A 21,858-nucleotide genomic window follows, 5' to 3' on the forward strand; every position below is an offset into this window, starting at 1 on the left:
GCGCACCCCGCCCCGGGAACCCCGGCGGGCACGCCCGGCGCGGCCTCCCCTCCCTCCCCGCTGCGGAGGGCCCGGCCCGGAGGAGCCGCTCGGCCCCCGGCACCGCTTCCCCGCGCTGTCACTAGATGGCACGGACGCACCGCGGATCGCCGCCTGCCCCGGGCCGGCACCGGCTGCGCTGCCCCCGCCCGGGGCCGGCAGCGGTCCAGGCAGCCGGGACCCTGCGGGTAAAGGTAGGGGGGTGCAGGGGAGCGGGAGAGGGGAAGGAAGCGCTTACGCCCAAGTCACCCCTTCGGGGTCTGTCTACCGCTCCGCTGATTTATTGACATAAATAGGCAGGAACACGGAAAACTGACCCGACCCCCCTGTCCGAGTTCAAGGCCCTGCTGCAAAGTGACCGACGCCGCGTGCACCACTCCCCGCCCCCGCACATCTCCGCAGCCTTGCAGCAGCAGGAGCAGCTTGACCGTGGTCCTGCCAACCCCAGATACCCTCCACCCCCAGCCCCCTGCTCCCTTTCCCCACCAGAGCAACAGGCACTAACTGCTGCATGGGGTGCCAGCACCCTGGCCTGTAAGCATGAAGCCAACAGCAGGGCAGGGGCAGGACTTGTGTCCAGCATGGGGGTGGGAAGAATTCAGCTCCCCCTTCATCTTGTGAAAAGCCAGCCCCCTTTACCCCCCTTCCTATTCCTCAAGCCGTAGGGCTGGGCAGCCCCCAGGGGAGCAGCACTTTAAACAAGGTTTCCCATCGCTAGCTGCAGAGCTGCTGGTGACAGGCAGAGGCTGCCCTTCCCCTGCACCGAACAGCGGCTCAAGTCCCCACTAGTCACCAAAGCCCAGGGCAGAGGCCTTGGCCCCAGCACCGCTGGATAACTACTCAGCCCCCAGGCACAAGCCTGCCCCAGGAAACCCCTGCAAAGGCTCCAGTTCCTCCAGTGGGAACTGGGAACCCAGTTCCGGGTCTTTTCAGCTGAGGGCAGTTGTGTACCACACAAGGAACCAGGGAAGGCTGTGGGGGACAGGAGGCTCAGGAAGGAGTCTGCAAAGGAAAGGAGCCTCAAAGCTGGCCGGAGGAGCGCGCCCCACTTGAGCTGTGCAGGGCTCTGGCTGCCCCATGGCAGGCTGGAGAGGTCACTCTTGCATCAAGCTGTTGATCTTTGTGAGCAGCACATCCGTCTCAGACTCTGTGGAGATGGAGAGAAAAAAGAGTCACCACAGGCAGCCACCATCCCACAGCAACAGGTGAAGCGGCCTGAAAAGCAGGTTTGAGGAGACTGGGGGAATGTGGGATTCCCCAGCGCTCTCCCACAGGGCTGTTTGCTAAGTGCAGGACAGGAACTCCCTGGGCTGGGATTCCCTTCCCTCCCCCAGCCATCCCAAACCACTCTGTCATGTTCTGCTGGAGAAAGCTGACTGCCTGCCAGGGAGAGTCCCACAGGCGCAGCGTGGCTCTGAGGGCAGGGAGCTCACATCTGTGCACACTCACCCGCTGGCCGTCTTCTCTGGGAGCATTTCCTAGGAGATGGAATAGAATTGATGTTAGTATGTCAGTCTGGCCTCCCCCTTCCCTCCCCCGAGCTCCCAGCTGGAGCCTGTGGGGCCCCACAGGACGCACAGTCCCACAGGGATCTGCTCTCCGTGGTTGCAGCACTGGTAAAGGAGCAGGGCCAAGATCCCCCAGCCTCAGCCCACCAAGCCTTGGGGTGCAGAATGAGCTAGTAAGTGTGAACTAAGGCATCCAGCAGCTCAAGGAAGGGTCAGGCCAGATTTTTAGCCTCAGTCTGGTGACAAAAGCTGCCTCCACACACTGCTGTTTCACTTAGCCAGACAGGAGAGGACCCCCCAGGATCTGAGTCCAGAGAGGGGTGGCAGCAGATACGACTGGGTTTGAGTATGTACCAGACACCCAGGGCACACTCCAGACTCCCCCACCAGACCTGCCCCAGGAAGGCAAAAGAGATCAAACGTACTTCAGCAAGAGGAAGGCCCAGAGGATGGCAAGGAAGGAAGTGCAGTCTACAACAATCCAGATCATGAGATACGTGCTGCTGGGCTGCAAGGCAACAAGACAAGCCATGAACACTAGCCAGGGGTGGTGTGCTGGTGGCACAGCCCAGCCTGCTTGCCAGCAGTCCCTTCTGCAGGGCCACATGTTCCCATGCTAGTACAGCACTGGGCAAAAGCCACCTCCAGGCAGAACCCTGCAGGGCTGCTGCAGAAAGTGACCCACAAATGGCTGGGGCACAGGGCTGTGGGGCAGGATGAAGGATGGGAGGGTCACTTACGAGCAGCCAGATGGGGTGTTTCATCTCCTTCAGCACCTGGCAGGCGTTGGTGGTGACAGAGCTCACCCCAGAGCACCACAGCACAGAGAAGAGCCAAGGCTGGTTCACCACATACAAGTTGACAGAGATGTTGTCCTGGCGGTACTGCCTGCATAGGGACAGCCATGGTCAGAGCAGCAGACAGCAGGGTGTTGGCACACTTAGTGTACAGCCAGAGAGGACTGTATATCTGGGATGAGATCCAGCATTTGCAGCCACATGGAGCAACTGTCTGGAGAGCCAGACCCAGGGCAGATTTGCTGGCAAGGCAAAGGACTGCAGCCAGCTCCATCCCCTGCACCAGCCCTGCCTGATAAGGCACGCTTGTCTGCAAGGCTGTAGCACACACCCTGCCCTTCCCAGCAGTGCACCAGCAACTCAGCCTCAGCTGGCCCTCACTTCTGCTGGCCCCTGGGAGAGAGCTGGGACAGTGTCCAGGCCCCACAGCTGCCAGGCTCCTGGGCACAGGGCTCTCACCTGATCTCCTCAGAGCTCATGTCCTGGTAGGGCAGATTGACATGTAGCAGTGGCTCCTTCTCATTCTGGAGTCTCTTCCGGCCGTAAACTTGCTGAATGCCTGGGGCTTGCTGTTTGACCTGTTCCCTGAACCCATCCGGCAGCCAGAGGACCTAGGTGAGAGCCAGAGAGTACATGCAGAGGAGAAGTGCTCCAGAGAGCTTGCTCTCTTCTAATATTTTCTTGCAGGTCCAGGCACACATGGCCTGCTCAGACAGCTGCTTCCTGTCCCCTTCTTCCATGCTTAGCTCCTCCATGAGGATCTCAGCCAGGACAGTCTCCTACGAGCTTGCCCCAGCCAAGAAGTAAGCACAACAGGCTCCACTGAGGGGAGAAAGCAGTTCCAGCCTAAGGAAGCTGCAGCAGTTGTGTCCTTTCTGGGTCCTTGAATGGATCAAGCAGTGCATCCTTTTGGCCCCAACTCTGCAGCAAGAATGCACCTTGGATCAGCACTACAGTACAAGTCTTTGATGTGTCCCCTCGTGCTCTACGTTCCCAAAAAGTCAAGAAAGGAAAGCGATTTGGGTGCTAATTCATCCCCTCAGGGCAGCACGTGTCCTGTGCTGCAGAGGTTGGATGAAGTGCAAAGGCAACACAGGAGGTTGCAGCAGGAGGTGCACGGAGAGGTGTGGCACACTGTGGGGAGGTGAAGGCCTGAGCACTGTTTTCCTGCTCTTGCTAGCAATGTTGGTCCCCTCCCTAGACTGAGTCACTGTTTACACACCAGGGTGGCCAGTGCTGGGGAACCAGAGTATTTGGAGCGGTCTGAAGCTGTAGGCATTAACCCCTAATTATTGGCAACTTCTCCCAGCTAGAGAACCCGATGCCTGGGCAGGGTTCCCCAGCAGGGATCACATATGGGGATGTGCTGTATGGGGTGGCAGGGATTCTCAGTGGGGTTGGTGAGGCATGTCCCACCATGGCAGGGGTGTGACAGCAGGGTGGTGGCCAGCTCACCTGCTGTAGTGGGATGCCTGACTGTAAGATCACTTCCAGGGTGGCATTGACGAAGCTCTGGTAGTCACTGTGGTTCTCAGGCCGGAGGTCGAACATGATGGAGATATTGCTCTGCTTGGCTGCCTCTAGTGCCTGTTCCAGGGATGGGATCCTCTGTTCAGCCACCTGGTAGCGATCGCCCGCAGAAAGACTCTGCACAGTGGGAAACGGCCTCCGCTGCAAGGGTGCGAGAGAGTTAGTCATCACAGGCAGACTCCCCATAAGCTTCCACTTCGCAAACTGGTGTCTGTCTCTGGCTCTCAGTTTCCTATGCTGGCCTCTCCACATGCTCTCCAGTGCAGGCAGGCACCCGGATCCTTCTCCTGCACATCCACGGGCCACCTCCACCCTTCTCCCCACTAACAGCACAGTTCAAGCAGCCCCAACACCTGTGGGCATTCAGAGCAGCTCAGCAGTTGGTTAGTCACCTTTTGGAAAGAGCCTTGCCACAGCTGCCTCCAAGCCCAGGCAGGCTGTGCAGCTCAGAGCAAACGCATGAGACATCTCCCCTCAAACCAGCCTCCTCCGTGACTCAGCTGAGGAGTCAGAACAAACCCCAGCTTGGGGCATAACCGCACCCAAGGGATTCGTGCAGGCATGGAAGTGCTTCTGTACCCTGTCCAGGTGTCTGCCAGGGACAGCACTCCAGAGGGAACCTCCCCCAGGGCAGTGCTCATACTTTAGCCAGAAACACACTCATCCCTGACCAGCTACCCCAGGGGCATCCTGACCTCCAGGAACCAGCTGCCAGCATCCAACTGCTGGAGGTCTGTCCAGTTGAAGGCGGTGCTGTTCAGTGCAGCCCTCTCAGGGAACACAGCCTGCACATTGGTAGTCCTGGTGAGTTCCTCGTCATGCATGAGGAATGGGACCCCGTCAGCACTGGCAAAGGAGCAGAGAGGGAAGCTGTGTTGCAAGCTGTTTGTCTCCTATCCCTGCCCTGGCATTTCTATCCCCTCCCAGCCACCCTGCTAGGGTAACCGCCACCCTTATGCCTACTTGTGGTCCTTTACGCAAAAATGTGAGTGTCCAGAAAGCACAGAGCACCTACAGACCGAGACAAGAACCAAGTAGTTCCTTGCTCACTGCAACAGCTGTCCCCATAGCAGGATTGCATGAGATGAACTAGAGCCAGGGTCTCTTTTCCAAGCAGTGCCCCTCCCCGATGGTGCCTCCTTCCTAATGCCCTGGAAGGCAACTTGCACAGGGAGGACAGAAACCCAATACCTCTCCCAGATCATTGTGAAACCAAGCTGGAACCAGTCCCATACTGGGAAGGTGGGAATGGCAGAGCCCTTTGAACAGGGCTGCCTCCAAATGCGGGCTATATCAGTCCTCCAGGTGTGTTCCAGAATGCCCCATGTGAGAAGCAACATCTCAGGATACACAGGCCCCTTCCTCCCTCCCAGTCCCTGCTGCCCCTTTACCTCACCATGACGTCTGTCTCAAAGACTTGCACATCACAGTCCACCGCTTTGTACAGTGACATGAGGGTGTTTTCAGGGGCCAGCTGGAAAAAGAATGGTGTTAGTGCAGAGGGCATGGGCAAGAAGGGGCTGGAGACAGGCACTCACCCTGCCTAGCTGCACCCAGCAGCTTGGCTGGGCTCTATGGCAACCACAATGAGACTGGAATGACCCTGGCAGGATGGGGGATGGAAAAGGGCTGGGTGCAGACAGCCAGAGCCTGCCAAGCCCCTGCTTCCTAGCCCATACTACACAGCCAGGCTTTCTGCTGAGAGTCACCTGCTCCTGGTCCAGCAGCACTCAGCAAGCAGCTCTGCCCTGCAGCTGCTGCACCCACCCGCCTCACCCTGTGCTCACCACCCATCCTCCAGCCCTGTGCTGCCCTGGCTAGTGTGGGGACCTCTCTCTACTGGGCTGGCCACAGCTCGTCCAGGCCTGCAGCAGCAAGCGTCTGATGTCAGTGCCCCACAGCCAGGCACAGCCTGGCTTTTGCTGGCCAGAGCAGCCTGCCCCATCCACCCTGACCACTGTGCCAGGACGCTGCTGGTCACTCACCATGGGTGCTCCTCGGTGGCCAACCAGGGCTGGCTTGGGGGGCAGCTGGTTCTCCTCCATGATGCAAGGGGAGGTGATTCCCAGGGGAGCCAGATACAGCACAATCATCACCGTGCAGTACACAAGCAGCAGAAACACCTTGAGACCTGTAGGTAGAGACAGAGAAGATAGAGGGGTGAGGTACAGAGGAAGTATTTTGCAGGCCATTAGGAATAAGCCAAGGCTGCTTCACCTGGCATTAACTTATGGTTGCCCTAGGTCAGGCATAGCATCCCCAGCCTCAGGAACACTGCACATTTATTCTTGGCCCACTACATGTCCTTGCACCCCAACCTAGCACTTCTGCAAGACTCAGTCTGCCATCTATAGCCCTCCTTCAGCTCCAAAGCAACAAGGGCTGAAGCTGCACCAGGGGCTGGTCATGAGAAGGAGCAACCAAGAGCATGTGTTACTACCAGACAGAGTCCTGGGGACCTGTTCCTGCTGCAGTGATACTCTCTGTGCACCACTCTGCCACCAGTGCCACTCAGTTGGGTGGTAGGGAGCAGGTCACCAGCTGAGGAGGGAGGTGGAGACCTTGGAGGGGGCTTACCTGTGTTGTGGGTGCGGTAGATGAAGCTGGCCAGGGGCCAGGCAAGGAGTGTCATTCCCCCCACAATTCCAATGTGCAGGAAGGGACCTGTTGCCTGGGGAGGCAAAGGCAGGGTGTCAGCTGGCACCAGCCCAGCCCCTGTCCCCAAAACCCACATGCTCCAATGCCAGGGATCTGCCACTGCAACCAGCACCGCTGTAAGAGCCACAGTGCCAAGGAGGGAAGGACAGGCTTCTGGGGGGACTGAACAGACTCCTTGCTCTGGTCCAGCCACCGTTCATCACCCTGGACTGCAGCTGCTCCAGGCAGGACTGCAAGAGCAGGAGGAGCACCTTGCCTGGCCAGGCAGCAGAAGTCAAAGGCAGGGAGCTAACCCTCATGGCATACAGCCATGATAGGGGCTCCAGTCACCACCCTTCAGTTCATCCCCACAGGCCAGGTACTGGGTACAGCGGGGGAGTCTCAGGGAGTCTCTGGTATCGAGGTGACTCACCTGCAGAGAGACACGTGCACTCCTCCACTCCTCCGCCCACTTTATTCCCAGCCCTATGAAGGCTGCAGCTACCACCAGGGCAGTTAAGATCAGCAGGGTCTGTGGGGCAGGGCACAGGGCAGTTAGGGGAGCACACAGCATCCTGCAGGCCAGCTGGACTCTGCCCTGGCAGGGCAGGCAGAATCCTCCTCTACCCTTCCTTCTGAGCCCCTGCAAGGCCCGAGACCCCACTTCCCCCATTTGTGTTTGCAGCTGAGCTCTGAACCGCATGCTTTGAGCAAGGGGAATATTCCCATCCCAGAGAAGTGTGGCTGGGGCACTAACAGCTGCAGCCCAGCTCACCAGGGACACACAACCACTCAGTGGTGTCACAGCAGCCATACGCAGCCCCAGTAGGCTGGTCACAGCTTCCCAAGGTGCAAGAGCAGCCAGGCCAGGCACCATCTCCCTGCACCACTAGTCTCTCACCTTGTGCAGCCAGTGTAGCTTCAAGGGCTGGCCGCAGAGCTGCAAGCACAAAGCAAGGACCTGTAACAACAAGGAGATGTCAGACGCCACACCTCAGCCCTTTAAGGGCACAGGACTTAGCCACATGAGCTCTGGCCCCCTGACACAGGCAGGGTCTCCGGCCATGCTCAGGCTGACACAGCTCCAGCAGGCTGAACGCTGCGGGCTCCACCTGGCTCTGCACAGGGCACGGTAGCCAGCCTGTCCTCAGCACAGCTCTGTACCCCTACTAGCCCAGGCAGGATCAGTGGGGCTTACCAGCAGCACAGCTGAGTAGGTGATCAGCACAGCTGTAGCTATGAGCAGGAGGAGGGACCAGTCTAGCCACAACTTCCTCTGCTTGAAGATGAACCTGCCAGCAAAGCAGATGGTCAGAGGGGCAGAGGGGACATGGGGAGCAAGGCTGGACATGGGATCTTACTCACTCATTGAAGTTGTGGAAATCATTGAGGATGATGATGGCAAAGTAGAGCCACACCAGTGTGAACAGGAAGACGCAGAACAGGAAGAGGAACCAGCTGTAGTCGCACTGAAAGCCAGAGGTGACAGCTATGCACACACCTGCAGGGCACCTAGCCCCTGGCCAGGTTGCTGAGACCCCTGGGGAGCAGCCAGCCTGCAGCAGGGTGCATAGGGGTTCACAGGAGGCACCAGCCTCATGGGTCCAGGCACTGAGCTGCCCCATGGAGAGGAAACAGAGCTCCCCAGGAGAGGTCTTTTGGCTGGACCCATGCTACAGGAAGACAGACCAGCATCTCCTACAAGCTAAAATGCTGCCTATGCCAGGCTGGGGAGGACAGCCCCTGTGGCAGAACTGCCTCCTTTCCCATGCAGCAGCCCCTGGGAGCAGGCTGGGACTTTGTACACGGGAAGGGGAGAAAGCCAGGTCCTGTTCCCTTCTAGTTGGGTGATCTGTAGGCTGGGTGGAGAGGGGTGCTGTGCCTCAGAGCTGCCATTGCAGCGGTGAGCCTGCAGACTGCTCCTGCCTGCCCAGCCAAAGCCAGGTCCAGCTTCAGGGTCTCCAGACCCCAGCCCCACAAATGCGGGGAGGTGAAGGGTGCCACAGGTGCTGAGCGGGACACCTGGCAGCCTGGGCCAGCTTGCGCATTCCAGGCAAGACAGGACAAGCAGCGGCACTGCCACTCCCATGGGAGTTGGAGACCTCACAGAATCCCAGGGCCTCACCCCTCCCAAGTTAGAAATTGCTGGGGACACCCCCTTCCAGTACCCCATCGGCAGGGGCCGCACCCAGCCCAGGAACCGTGCCTCCCACGTGCCTTGCCAGGCACTCAGCGCCCCAGGACCTGCCTGCCACGCTCAGCCCTCGGGGAGCACAGCGCCCTGCTCCAGGCACGCGTGAGCCCGGCCACAGACGCATGATCATTTGGGCAGGGGACAGCCTCACTGCTGCCAGTGGGCTGCTCTTCCCAGCAGGAACAGAGAGCTCACCCTCTCACTGCTCCAGGCTAGGGTAGTCCCTGGACAGAGAGGGTGCCAGGCAGCACCCCAGCTCTCCTGGGGCTCAGCCCTGGGGAGCAGGACCAGTGGCAAGGGGTCTAGGCTGAGCACCCCAGCCAGAACCCTTCTGCACCCCAGTCACCACTCTGAGCCTCCCACGCAGGGGCTGGCCAGCCCCGGCTCAGCATCACCCGTGGTATCACCTTGGTGGTTCTCAGGCCCTTCCTCTTCTCCTTCTTGGCGGTGATCCACTGGCAGCTGTAGAGGCAGAGCAGGCAGGTGGCACAGGAGCGGCAGCAGCCGGGGGGGTCTGCCATAGCACCGGGCTGTCCCAGGTCAAAGGTCAGGCGTCCTGGAGGAGGATGCACACAGTGTGTTGGGACAGATCTCCCAATGCACACTGCCCCCCGGCCCTGTGGGGATTGGGCACTGCAGCATCCTGGGTCCAGGTACCCCAGCAAAGTGGCTGCCCCAGAGCCCTGGGACACAGTGGGGCTGCTGGCCATGTCCTCAGGCAAGGCATGGTGCCAGGAAAAAGTGGCAGCACGAGGTGCAGCCCAACCTGTTCAGCAGGCTGCCCTGGGACCCTTTGCTCAACAACCTTGAGCAAGCTGGGAGCTGGCAGGGAACATGGCCTGCTCCCCAGGCCAGGGTTCAGTGCTCCACCTGGGAGCCAGGGGCACCGTGCAGGCTCCAGGGGCTGGCAGCCTCTCCAGCCAGCTTGACACAACCTTGAAACAGAACAGCCCAGCTGCAAGGACCATGCAGCCCCAGACTGCAGCCCCAGGCTCCTGCTATGCAGTTGGGGGTACGTGCAACAGCCTGGGAAGTCCCTGTCCTCCACCCAGGTCCTCTCTGACGCAGCACCATCCTGGCAGCCCTCCAGCTCAGCTTGCACAGCAAGGGGTCCCCAGGGGGGCTGAATCAGCTGCAGCTGAGCAGGCACTGGATGGCTGTCAGTCTAAGCGCTATGGGGGGCAAGGGGGGGAGCAGCAGTTAGGGGGGGGAACCCATTGCTACATTCACGGACACCCAGGCTGGGTTCAGGGCTACCACTGGGTTCCCTACACACTAGGAAGGGGAGAGGGCCAGGACACTTTGCTGCGGTCCCCAGATAGCCAGTGCTTGGCTGGAGGAAGCAGGGAGCCCCAAAGAAGGTCTCCCTTTATCCACCCTGAGAAACCCCATGTTTATGATGGCTTGTCCTGCTGTGGAGCTGCTCCCCCTCCTCATCCCAACCTCCCCAACAGGCCAGGCACCCCATGCAACACTATAACCCCACAGATTAAGCCAGACTCTCATTTCACTGCGACCACTGAGCCAGGCTTGGGAGCCAGCTGACCACATCCTCCCAGCCACATCCTCTCCAATGTTGAGGGCAAGGGTGTGCCTAGCAGGGCCATGCCCCATCCCAACCTGGGCCCTGGAGATGGGCAGCAGAGCTAGCCCAAGCCCTCCCAGCCCCAGCCAGCTACACCAGAGTGGCTCTGCCATGCCCTGGCTATGGCCAAGGTCAGCCTGGTCTCCCCCCATGACACAGCAGCACCCCAGCATGGTACCTCGCTCCCAAATACCACCAATATGTTGGTCTCCAGGGCTGGGGTGCAGAGTCTCCCCCAGGATCCACACAGGGCAGTGGCCACTAGGGCATGCACAGACAGGTACCAACCTAAGAGCAGGACCTCTAACCTGCCCTGCTGGCTTCTGCAGGCTGGGGGAGGTCTGGGGGCTGCCATCAGCGGGTCCAGCCAGCCAAGGTGCAGGGGACGGTGAGCAGCACAGCAGTGCCCACATCTGCTGCACCCTCCATCTTCTAGGGACCAAATCAGCAGCTGTAATCTGCTTTGTGATCGCACCGAAGGAGCCAGCCCTAACGCAAGTGCAGGAAGCTATGGGACCAGACAGTTTCCCTCCGTGATGCCCAGGGGCTCTGGCTGCAGGCTCATACCCCTGCTGTCACCAGAAGCAGATGCACCACTTCCATCAGGGAGCAGTGGGCTCAGCCAGCATCCCCTGGTTCTCACCCTGTGCCCCCCTCACTGCTCACACAGGCAGAGCACCGGTGCCAGCAGCTGCTCAGGCAAACCCTGCCACCCGCCCCCTGCCCCCCAGCTGGCTCCCACGCAGGGTACAAAGTACAGTAGGAGTGGCTGTGGGCACCAGCCAAACTTCAGCACTCAGCTGCTCAGAGGGGCTGTTCTTGCCAGGACTTGAGCTTGGCAGAGCAGTGGCACAGGAGTCGCCACAAATCTACACCAGTAGTGCTGTCTGGAGGGTTCAGAGGGAAAATGGCACCCTGTTCCCCAGCTCAGAGCAGGACTGCAGCAGCGGCACCTGTAGTTATTGTGCAGCACCCCTGCACCAGGCTCAGGTCCCAAACAGAGCTGGGCTGGGCATGCAGCAGACCCTGCTCAGCTTCTGCTCTAGCTCCAAGGGGAGAGCTGCACAGCAGGAGCTGGGGGGTCCATCAGGGCTGGAAAGAGCCCTCCTTCAGCTCCCACCAAACAACCCCCACGGCATACCCCCGGCCCTAGTGTAGGGGGCACCAGGGGCTTGAATGGGTGACAAACCCATTGCTACAGTCACCGACATGGCAGCATCTGCTTGCAGCCCTGCAGGGACCTTTGTGCCCCAGGGGTGCTGGCACAGGACAACCAGCTGGCCATGGGCAGGGCAAGATCCCCTTGCCGTCGCAGGGCCGAGCCAGCCCAGGCTGGCGCCCAGCCCTGCTGTCCCTTGACCTCACAGGAGGGAGGGCAGAGCTCCTGGTCAGCTTGGGGAACAGGGTGACCCCAAAACCGCAAGGGCAGCACAGCCTGGCCCAGACCCCCCACTCCCAGCCTCATGCCCCATCTCTCTGCCACGCAGTCAGCTCTGGGCTCCCCATCCCTGCTCTCCGGAGCATGGGAACAGCACGGGCAGCCTCTTTTCTCTCCCCCCTCAGCCGCACGCAGGGCCAGGATGATCACCCTCCTGGCCACTCTGCCAGCTCTCCTGCAGCTCCCATAGCAGCGCGGCACGGCATCCCCATGGCATGGGCTGCCGCCCCGGGGCAGCGAGTCAAGAGGGCAAAATACCTGCTCCCTGCAGACGTTGGGTTCCCGCAGCTGGGACGCCGGCAGGCGAGGTGAGTGCTGGGGCTGGGCTCTCAGCTGGGTGTCCCTGCGCGGCGGAGCCCTGCCTGCTCTGCTCCTCCGCTGCCTGCTCACACCCTCCTGGGTGTGTTTGTGGCCCGGCAGAGCTGCCGATGCCGCCTGCAGGTCTCCACAGGCCGGCAGAGGCGGGCTGCCCACAGCGGACTCAGCAGGCAAGGGCCGGGGGTCAGGGCGGGCCCCCGCCACCGGCTTTGTGCCCCACCGACCCCGGCGCAGCCTCTGCTGCGTGGCCGCTGGGGAAGTGGAGAAGGGGCCCAGGGGGGCGTCACGCACCGCAGCACAGAGGAGTTTGCAGGCAGCCCACGCTCCAGACGGATTAAGGCTCCGGGGAGAGCTCCGAGAGCACGGAAGGCAGATGGGGGCAGCGCTTCGTGCGTCGCCAGGCCTTTGAGCAAGGGGCTGTGGGAGCCCCTCTGTCAAAGGGAGACTTTTCCCTTCCTTGCAGAGGAAGCCTGGGACAGATGCAACCCAGGCCACCACAGCTGGCCTAGCTGACACTCACTGGGGCACGCTTCAAAGGCAGAAGCACAGAGCTAAAAGCAGTTTCTTGTCTTGAGCCCAGAGAAATGCTTCAGAGCCAACACATCCAAACTTTGCTAAAGCAGCAGATGAAAAGAGGCTCCAAGACAGGGGCCTGATGCCACCTGCAGATGGACAGGGGGATGCCCTCCATCTCCCAGGCTCCCTCCCTGTGACATGGCACAGCTGCGTCCCCCCCCCAGCTCTAGGTCTCAGCAGAGGCACAGCCCCTGGTGAGCCAGGATGCAGAATGGGTGCTTGGACCTTTCCATGTCAGTGACTTGCTCCATCACCGCCTGGGATCTCAGGGGACCTCTGTGATCTCCTGCCATTCGCAAAGGAGCTGAGAAAGCTGATTTACAGGCAGGTGATGGCATCCTGCAGTGACACAGCAACTGCCAGGCTAGGCAGAAGCCTCAGCACTCACCCCCACAGCTGATCCTATTCCACACCATTATTAACAGCTTTGGCACAAAATCACTGGACAGCTCCATGAAATGTGCTGATCAAGTACATCTGCGAGTCCTTACCAGTGGAGGGTCTGGAGCACTGCAGGAAGGATTGTGTAGTAACACCCATTGCTCTGCACCCAAAGGAGTAAGCTGAAAGCATTGCAATAGCCAGGAATGCCCCTGGGATGAGCAAGCAGCCCTGCACCCCAAATTTTGTCAGCCGTGAGCTGCAAGGTTCACCTCCTGCATCTGCATGCTCTGCCAGCTCCAGCACAGACCAACTGTGGTACCATGGGGCAGAGCAAACCTGTGGGCAGGGGTCTTCCCAGTGGGACTGTGCCTCAGGAGAGGCCCTGGGATGTAGAGAGCCTGTTTTACCAGATTAAAGATATTTAGTGTTGGGGATAGGGTTACAGTTTATAAAGAAGAAGTGAGCACCAGGCAGGGGTGAAGGACCACTTAAGCCAAGAAACAGCTTAGGCGGTGGGGAAGGGAAAACCGAGCATGAATAAAGAGACCGAGGTGATACTGGAAGAGGGGAGGTTGCAGCAGGGCTCCGGGAAACCCAGAAGCTGTGGATTGTAGGGGTGCGAGGCAAAGCTGACGGGAGAGGTGCCCCTCGACCACAGGCAGGTGGAGCAGCGGGACTGGTGGCTCCCCCAGGGGCCTCCCTGGGTACTGACCGCCGTCTGACCGCGCCGGCAGGAGCGCCCTTCTCTCTTGAAGGACAAACGGTGACAACCCCGGCACTACGGAGGGAGCGAGCCCTCCGGGGGCCGCAACGGGCCCTCGCCGGGGGAGCCCCCCGGGAGACGGGCGCGGAGCCCCCGCCGCCTGCAGCGGCCGCCTCTGCCCACCAGAGGGCGCCGCCGCGCTGCCGCCGGCGCGGGGCCTCTGCCGCCCGGGAGTGCCGCCCCGCACTCTATGGTCCCGCCGTCCCTCCCGCCGCGCTGGCGGCGCCGCTGCCGGCCGGGTGGCGCGGTCCTGGCCCGGCGGCGCCCGGAGGCGGGCAGCTACAGAGAAGGGGAGCGGCGGCAGGGCCGCTGTTCCCGTGAGACCCCGGATTCAGCCCCGTGGGAAGCGGCAGCCATTTTTTGTCCCCGCCGCGGGACGGCAGGAGGCAGCCATGTTGAGCGAGGGCAGCGGCGTCGTATCGGTGCCTGTAAGGGGCGGGAGCCATTTTGGGTATTGGCCGTGCGGTGGGCGACAGCGCCGCCCGGGCCTTGCCGCGGCTTAGCGCCGGCGCGCAGCCGCCGCGCTCGGCCCGGGCCCGCACCGCCGCCTCCGCAGCGGCCGCCCCTGCCAGCCGCTCCCTCAGAAGGGCCCGGCCTCCGGGAGTTGCGTGAGGGCTCTCAGGGCAGCTCGCCGCAGGCCGCGGCGGCCACGCTCCTGCCGGCAGCTCACCTTAGAGGTTCCTCGGGCTCTCCCTTCTGCAGAGGTGGGCCTAGGCCGGGGTCTCGTACAGCTGCAGGCCCCCAGAGCGCAGCCCTCGCCGGGATCTGCCTTCTGCCTCAGATCGTTTTGGTGTTGTAAAAGGCCAATGAAGGTGACATACAATGACATCTAGTTTGCTTCTGCCTGCATGTTAGGTTCTCCTGTAGTTGCTGTTCATGCAACGGGAGTCAGCAGCTCACCAAACTGAACCACTGCTGCTTGGTGATGAGAAAGATCTGCCTTGTGCCACCTCCATTCAAAGGGAGCCTCACCAGAGGAGCGGGTCCTGACTGCCTGAGCCTGCTACAGCACAGGAGCGCAGGTCAGGGTTTCACCAAAATGAAGGAGCCGAACTTAGGGATGCTTCATGGCCAAGTCCACCAGACTGCCATAAACAGGGGCATCCTAGGCATACGCTGCTCTGCCAGCTCAGATGCTTGTCCAATCTCTAGGAGCCAAGTCACAGCTGAACAGTTTAAAGCTAACAACCAGAATGCATAGTCAAGCTAGCTTAGCTCTGCAGCTGTCTCACCATGAAATCAGAAGTGCCAGAATTAGTTGGGAAGGACACAGAAAATAATGTCCCTGTCAGCACAGGTGAATCAGCTCATGCACAACATCAAGTGTTGCATTGCTATAAGTAGAGTCTGTGCCCTGCCTTCACTTGTGAACAGTCTCATCTGTAAGTGTTTTTAAATTCTAGTAAAGTTATAAAAACAAATGCACAGAGGAATGGTCTAGGTGAGCAGGGAAACTTATGTTGATATATTACAGTTCAGCTGAAGTTATCTCCCTAGACTTTTAACTTGAGCAGAGAAGGTATTTTCAACATATGGAAGTGACTTAATTGCTTTATGTTAGGCTCTTGTTTGTCAACTGAACTGGTCACAAACCAGTCTTTTCAGAAAAAGATGTAAGCCACTGTTTCAGTTACTTCTGTTTTTCACTATACTGCATGTAATCTACAAGAAATATGGCTTTTAAGTTTGACTGTTGTAGGGAATATTTTCCCTTATGTAATCTTCCATAGGACTCAAGACCTGGGATAAAGTGTAAGACAACTCAGGTTTCTGTAACTATTATTTCACACTCTCTCAGCTTGTAATGGACAACAAAAATTCAGTGTGTCACCATTCCTCTGCTGTCAACACTTTAAAAGCCAGTGATGCAGGCTGTGCTTCCACCCCAGCTAGTAGCTGACCTACATGAACTGATAGGCCAAGGCAAAGATCTCTCCATCATGAATCTAAAAATTCCTACGTGCTGCTAATCTGCAGTAATATAGAACTTGCTACATTTTGAAGCTATCTTGCATAGGCACATTAAGAAATTAAGTTGTTAGAAAGAGCTACTCAGAAGGTAAAATGCCTGCTCAAGGGAGTGTATATGGATCATGGCACTAGTCTCAATGGTTAGGTTTACTTTTTCCTAAAGGCCAGAAGCTTATAAGGAATTAAAGTCAGTGGTGAACAAACTTTGGATCAGAGATTTTATTTTTTTTCCCCCAGAAGTCGGCTAGCTAAGGAGATCAGGAATGCAGATTGTGAGGATATTGTTCAGCATGAGAAAAACCTCTGTGGAGAACTGTATTTATTTCAGCTCTTACCACTGAGTTTGTATGATAGGAGGCAAATCACTTGACCCAAACTTTTCAGGGGTGGTCCTTATAGTTTTCATTTCCTGAGTACTTGAAAACAGCATGGGGCTGATTTTCAGGAGTCCTAATCATTCATTGTTGTAATTGAGATGAATGCTAGGAGCTCTGAGGATCAAATGCTAATGAGTGTCAAGAGTTCAAGCTGTACAGTAACAGCAGATCTCAGATTGGGCACTGTACCAGTGCAGCATTTAGCCCCACTGTTTTCATAGGAATCTAGCACCCCTCAAGTGTTTATGGAGATACATTTAATAAATGTACAGAAAACACAGACTTTACAAGAGCACAGTAGAAAAGCAGAAGGTAATCTCTTCAGTAAGCACTATACTGTATACATACAGTTAGGAAATGATTTTTTAAGCACAGTGTCATGGCAATGTACAGTTGATAAGGCAAAGACGACTTTTCTGGGGCTCCCTGAAAAAAAGAGGAACTCAAACAGACAAGTTTTGCTTTCATTTAATAGAATTTAGTTACCAGATTCTGATATTTCTGTCAGAGATCTGTCCTGTAAGATTTACATGCTGTACTTCATTGGTGATTTCAAGGACTGAAGTAATTGTTTTTGTTCAGATGTAACTTTTTCTTTTTGGAACTTGAACCAGTTTAGAATTTGAAGATGTTTATCTTTTGCCATTTCCTAATTGCCTTATCATTGCATACTTAACTGAAGCTACACAATAACAAACCGAAGACAAGTCTTAAGGATATGATAGAAGTGATGCTCACAGAGTATACTCACATGCAGTTTTGCATCTTAAACTACATATTTTTGGTTTTTGTATCGTCTACAAAGGAAGCTGACTAATTTAATTATAGCAGAACTGTTTTTCTAGTTAGTCTGTTTCCTTTATAGGGATAGTTAGCTTTACTGAAAGTTAAATTGTAGGCATAATTTACTGAATGGGGTAACACTGATACTCAGCAGATCTGGTTCCACTTGCTCTGCATTGAAAAACATACTTGAGCAGTATCAGTGGTTTATGTTCTTTTTCTGACCAATATTTGTGTTTTTTTTCCAGAAAACATGTAACAGGTCCCTTGTTAGTAAGTATAAAACGTCTTGTCTGCCACTTACTTCCATTGTTCTACTACAGAAAATTTTGCATTTAGCTTTTTTTTTTGTTGTTGTTTACTAACTTTTAAGACATACTATTATTTTTGCACCTAGATAAGCCTTTGCTCCTGACACATCTCTAGTTTCTGTTCAGAGGTATAGTTACTGTAGAACACCATTCCCCCCCTTTCAGGATATAAAAGCAACTTCAAGATCACTATGTTAAGGCATGCTATGGAACACAAAATCTGTTTGTTACTTAAGCTGCCTTTCTTTTCTCCTTGTTTCAGAAGCCTTCCATGAAGTCATTACTGCTCACTGATGTTACTGTTAAGCTACATACTTTGTTACAGCATTCCTGAGGAGCTAACAGCAGTCTAGATAGGATAAGACTCTGAATCAGCATTCATGTCAAAAACAAGCATAAGTACTTGACAAAGGAAACCTTAACTCTCAAACTATAATAAACACCTATTAGGATACAGCCCAAGCTCCCAAGCACCTAACTTTTAACTGCTTGCTTTGCATTCAAGTATCAACACAGATAGCAGTTCAGGTCAGTCCTTGCTCAAGGAGTATGACTTCTGGTCCCCTACTAGCCTTATCACTCATGGGATTCTATCCTCTCTACTCTATAAATCTAGGTAGAGAGAACAAAGCCTTCTTACATGTCTATTTTACTATCATTTCCTTATTCTCAGATATTTATCCTCAAATAACCTAACACTTTTGAGAGTCATGATGTGCTGCAGCCAGTAATACTCCCATTGTACTTATAGTACTACTACATTTTTCCTCCTAATACCTACAAACTGTTGTTATCAGATAGCTTCACAGAACTATTGGAACCTTTCCTGTTGTCTTAAGGGAGACAATTCATTTATATTAGACACTTTTATAGAAGCAACTTTCCCACCCATGTAACTTATCTACATCTTGTGTTTTACAATTGCTATAAGCTATTAGTTTAAAAACTAAAACAAACAAACAAACAAAACCCCCCAATAAAAGGCCCCAAACTAGCATACTTACCAGACAGAAGCAGCTTCTTGTTTCAAACTCTCTAGTGTATATAAGCAGCTGCTCTTTGCCATTGCCAAATTTATAGGACCAGCCTCCAGAGCACTGTGCTGGGGGGGTGGGGGGGGTGGGAGTAGGTTTATATAAAGGGCCCTTGCTAAGAAGAAGTAAGTAATCTGGTGGGGAGGTGGTGTTTGTGTGTCCTTAGGTGGCTGGGGAGATAGTAGTGTAGCCAGTATGTAGAATTATTAGTGGAGAAGTAGTTTTTATTTAAAAAGATAATGTTTTAGGTCTAGAATAGTTAGTTTAATTCTTTTTGTTCCCTGCAAATATAATTTTCTGGCTATGTTCATTTATGGTTTATTTTCTTGTACTTATTTAAGGCCTCTTTTTAGTCATAAATATTTCTGGGTAAAGGCTCTACTGAATTGTTTAGTGTAGCTAAAATATTATAGTAGTTAAGGAAAAAAGCTTTAGTGCTGTCTACCATCTGTTTTCTTGGCTGTTATAGTGAGATCCCTACTGTGAGTATCTATAAGGGCTCTGTTTTGGTAACTTCTATGTGAATTTCTTCTGAGCCTTTAACTAGTGTAAAGGGTTGTGGGGGATTTCAAGCTAATGGTCTGGACTTGTATTTTTTCTCTGTATCTTCTCAGAGCTACTATGTAATCAGTATCTCTGGGGCTTGGTGTCTAGCTGCTTGTGGTTTCTTGTGTTCAGTGTTTATGGACAAAATGCTTATGTTGGGGGGGGGGGGGGAAGTGCCTCTCAGACTGCAGAAGGTGTTTATACAGTTGTGAAGATAACATTTTCTTGACATGATGTGTTGGTTGGGGGGGGGAAAACCGGCTTTTTTTTGCATGAAAGTTAGGAAAGTGCAAGTATAACTTTTTTTGCCTTGCCTCCTGTGAGACCTTCTCTGGAACCTGGGCTGCAAGAGACACTTGCTGCTTTTTTAGTTGGAGTAGTTGACAGTATGGAGAGGCTTAACATCATGGCTGAGTTGACCTGCTGAAGAGTTGCTACTAGAAAGTGTAGCAGAAAGCTGTTTGGTTTTTTGTTGTTAGTTTTTTGACAACGGAAAACTGAATTTCCTGTGGTGTTGGAGAGGCTCAGCTGTAAGGCAGAACTTCAAAATGTAAAAACCTTTGGCTGCCCAAGCCCCTTCTGCAACAGTGCTTTGGCTTCTAACTGAGGGACCTGCTGCAAATGACTGGTTCTGGAAAATTAGGGCTAGGTCTTGTAGCTTGTGCAGGCAAATAATTATCTGGAATCAGTGTTTCTCTGCTGTCAGCTTGAAGTGGCTGTGCCTGTTTGAACCTTTAGAATAGCTCAATACCCTTTCCAATGAGGAAAGAGAATGTACCATGAGAATGTATCAATGGCTTAAATGACTTGTACTGTAGTATCTTGAATCTGTGTATGTATGGGCTATCGCTCTTGGAGGTGTATTCTTAGCTGCTTGGGAAGTGATTTTCAAGTAGGCATGTATGTGATCCTGTCTTCTAAGCTTATGAGCTCCCAGCTTATCTGGAAGCCCACCAGCTTGTTCCTGCTAAGTTTTAATTGATGATTGCAAATAATACTAGAATAAAAAAAAAGTCATACTTCTAGGTTGTTGTGCTTTTGAGTTAGTAAAAGCACCACAGATTCAGATGTTACTAAGACCAGATAAATAGTAACTTTAGAGGTAGTGGTACTTAAAACAGCATGTGTGTATCTTTGGGACTTAGTGGATTCAGGTGGGTAGGATATATAGGCAGGAATATGACACTAATGCCTACCTATAATGAACTTTATGCTTGATTTTTTTTTTTCTTGCTTAGCTACTCCAAGAGATTGGAGTATTATAAGCAATTAATTTTCCATTTGCATATCTCTTCAAGGTATTCTTTGGGCTTTCTGAAGTATCACTAGCTTTTCCTTGTGTATTGGCTAGCTAGCTGTCTGTTTATTAGGTGGTCATTTGCCTAATTGGTTTTGCTTTCTTTTGTTAGTGTTAATTGATGGCTTACCATGGATTAACTTGCATCCAGGCATGGATTTGAAGAACTTCTGGGGGATTTCCAAACAATTAGTCATTGTTCTGCACTTGTATCTCTTGAATGACAGTTGTTACTTTGTCTGGTCCTTTTTTCCCCAGCCTGCTTATATTTCACTCAAATGCAAAGCTCATGCAGTTAACTAGCTTGTGCAGTTAAAGGACATGTCAATTGCTTTCCCCCCCAGTGTAGTTTATGATAAAATCTTAATTCACTTTTATGCCTTTTGCTAAGTTATTCCTGGGTTTTGCTGTTAAATTAAGTATTTGGTCCTGTGTCCAGAACAGAATGTAATTTGCATTAGGAAATGAAAACAGACTTGTAATTCTTATCTCCTGTGTTGCAGCAGACATGCACTAATACTCACTAAGAGCTTCTAGGCATCCCTGTGAAGCGCTCACTAGATAAGATACTTATACAGAGATCTAACGTCTATTCACAGAACTTACCTTTATTTTAAGAAGGTGCTTGAGTACTCAGAAGAGGTTCTGTTCTTGTTTGGCAGAACTGGGCTGGTTCATGACTTACAAGTGCACGATGGGTTTAGAATTTGTGAAGCTCATGAAGAGGGTGCTCTGCCTTCTTGATCATTGCAGGGTGATGCTGATGTGGGAGGATTTGTTGCCTGAAGTCCTTATCTCCATCACTGTGAAGAAAAGAAGCCCACCTGGAAAAAAGTCTTAAGAGCAAGTCCTGAGAGGACCTTCAGTGGTTGAAATGGATATTGAGATGAAAAATGCCACTCTCTAAGTTTGCAGCTGTCATACCTGGAACTACCATCACAGATTGTACCTCATTGCATTAGATATTATACAGCTATAGGATGAAGGTGATTGTTGCCGCAGGTACTTGCGCTTGCCCTGTCAGGTACAGTTACAGACAGATGGTTATGAGGAACTGAGAATATGCATAGCTCAGCATGAAGGGCATTTATCTTGGCACTCTAGCTGTTTTGTCACTGTCAAGATTTGTTTCTAGGTTCTGCAGAATTATACAGAAGCTGAAAGAATACTGCATGTATTTGAGACAGTCCCCATGTGTGAAGGCTAGCATGGGAGGAAACAAAACATGCTTGTTTGCAAAACAAAAGAAGTGGTGAGGAGAGTACAGGAGGATGCATTCAGGGTGAGTATGAATGAAAAAAGCCCAAAACAGGGATGCAGCGGTGACGGAAGCTTAAGCTGAGAGTTCTAGTTGTGTGATAAAATGTTAGGAATAAAACTGCAAAATGTAGATGGATATTGCTGGGGCCTTGTGTCCAGACTGAGTTGTGTGTGACACTGGCATTCTGCTCCTGAATGCTGTTGGTAATCAGTGGTTTGAAAAAATAGTGGAAAGCTTGCAGAAAGCTTTTGGGATACTTTACAGTCCTGGGGCTTTTTTGAAACCCAGGATTGGATGCAGCCATGATCTAGCTTATGGGTAGCAGAGGCTACTGTGTTGTTCCCACTACAGCGTAGTCCAGACTGTCCCTCCCATGCTTTGTGGTGCTACAGGGGTGCTTGCTGGGTTCTCCTTATCATCTTCATTCACTTTTGTGATCATGAATTGCTATGTTTGAACTGGACAGCTGAATAAATGTTGGGGAGTGTTAGACAGATTAGGCTAAGAGT

The 21,858-nt window shown here is 53.9% G+C and overlaps 1 protein-coding gene across 3 annotated transcripts; it reads right to left on the reverse strand.

Annotated features, from left to right (window-relative positions):
* Nucleotides 1-291: 291 nt before the first annotated feature.
* Nucleotides 292-18,263, reverse strand: GDPD2 (glycerophosphodiester phosphodiesterase domain containing 2). Of its 3 annotated transcripts, none has more exons than XM_069811356.1 (16): nt 18,216-18,263; nt 9,113-9,261; nt 7,877-7,980; nt 7,710-7,803; nt 7,413-7,472; nt 6,945-7,043; nt 6,452-6,545; nt 5,860-6,005; nt 5,266-5,348; nt 4,570-4,720; nt 3,800-4,015; nt 2,804-2,955; nt 2,288-2,435; nt 1,973-2,055; nt 1,489-1,517; nt 292-1,186 (listed from the first exon to the last, which is right to left on the reverse strand). In XM_069811356.1, exons 2-16 carry the CDS (start codon nt 9,224-9,226, stop codon nt 1,134-1,136), a joined length of 1,626 nt encoding a protein of 541 aa, XP_069667457.1. In that variant the 5' UTR covers nt 9,227-9,261; nt 18,216-18,263; the 3' UTR covers nt 292-1,133. The 3 variants fall into 3 exon arrangements, with proteins under 3 accessions (XP_069667457.1, XP_069667456.1, XP_069667454.1); XM_069811355.1 differs by lacking the exon at nt 18,216-18,263 and adding an exon at nt 11,987-13,946; XM_069811353.1 differs by lacking the exon at nt 18,216-18,263 and adding an exon at nt 9,722-10,959.
* Nucleotides 18,264-21,858: the final 3,595 nt, after the last annotated feature.

The sequence above is a fragment of the Haliaeetus albicilla genome, chromosome 23 (genome assembly GCF_947461875.1).
Source record: "Haliaeetus albicilla chromosome 23, bHalAlb1.1, whole genome shotgun sequence".
In the NCBI taxonomy this organism is placed as follows: domain Eukaryota; kingdom Metazoa; phylum Chordata; class Aves; order Accipitriformes; family Accipitridae; genus Haliaeetus; species Haliaeetus albicilla.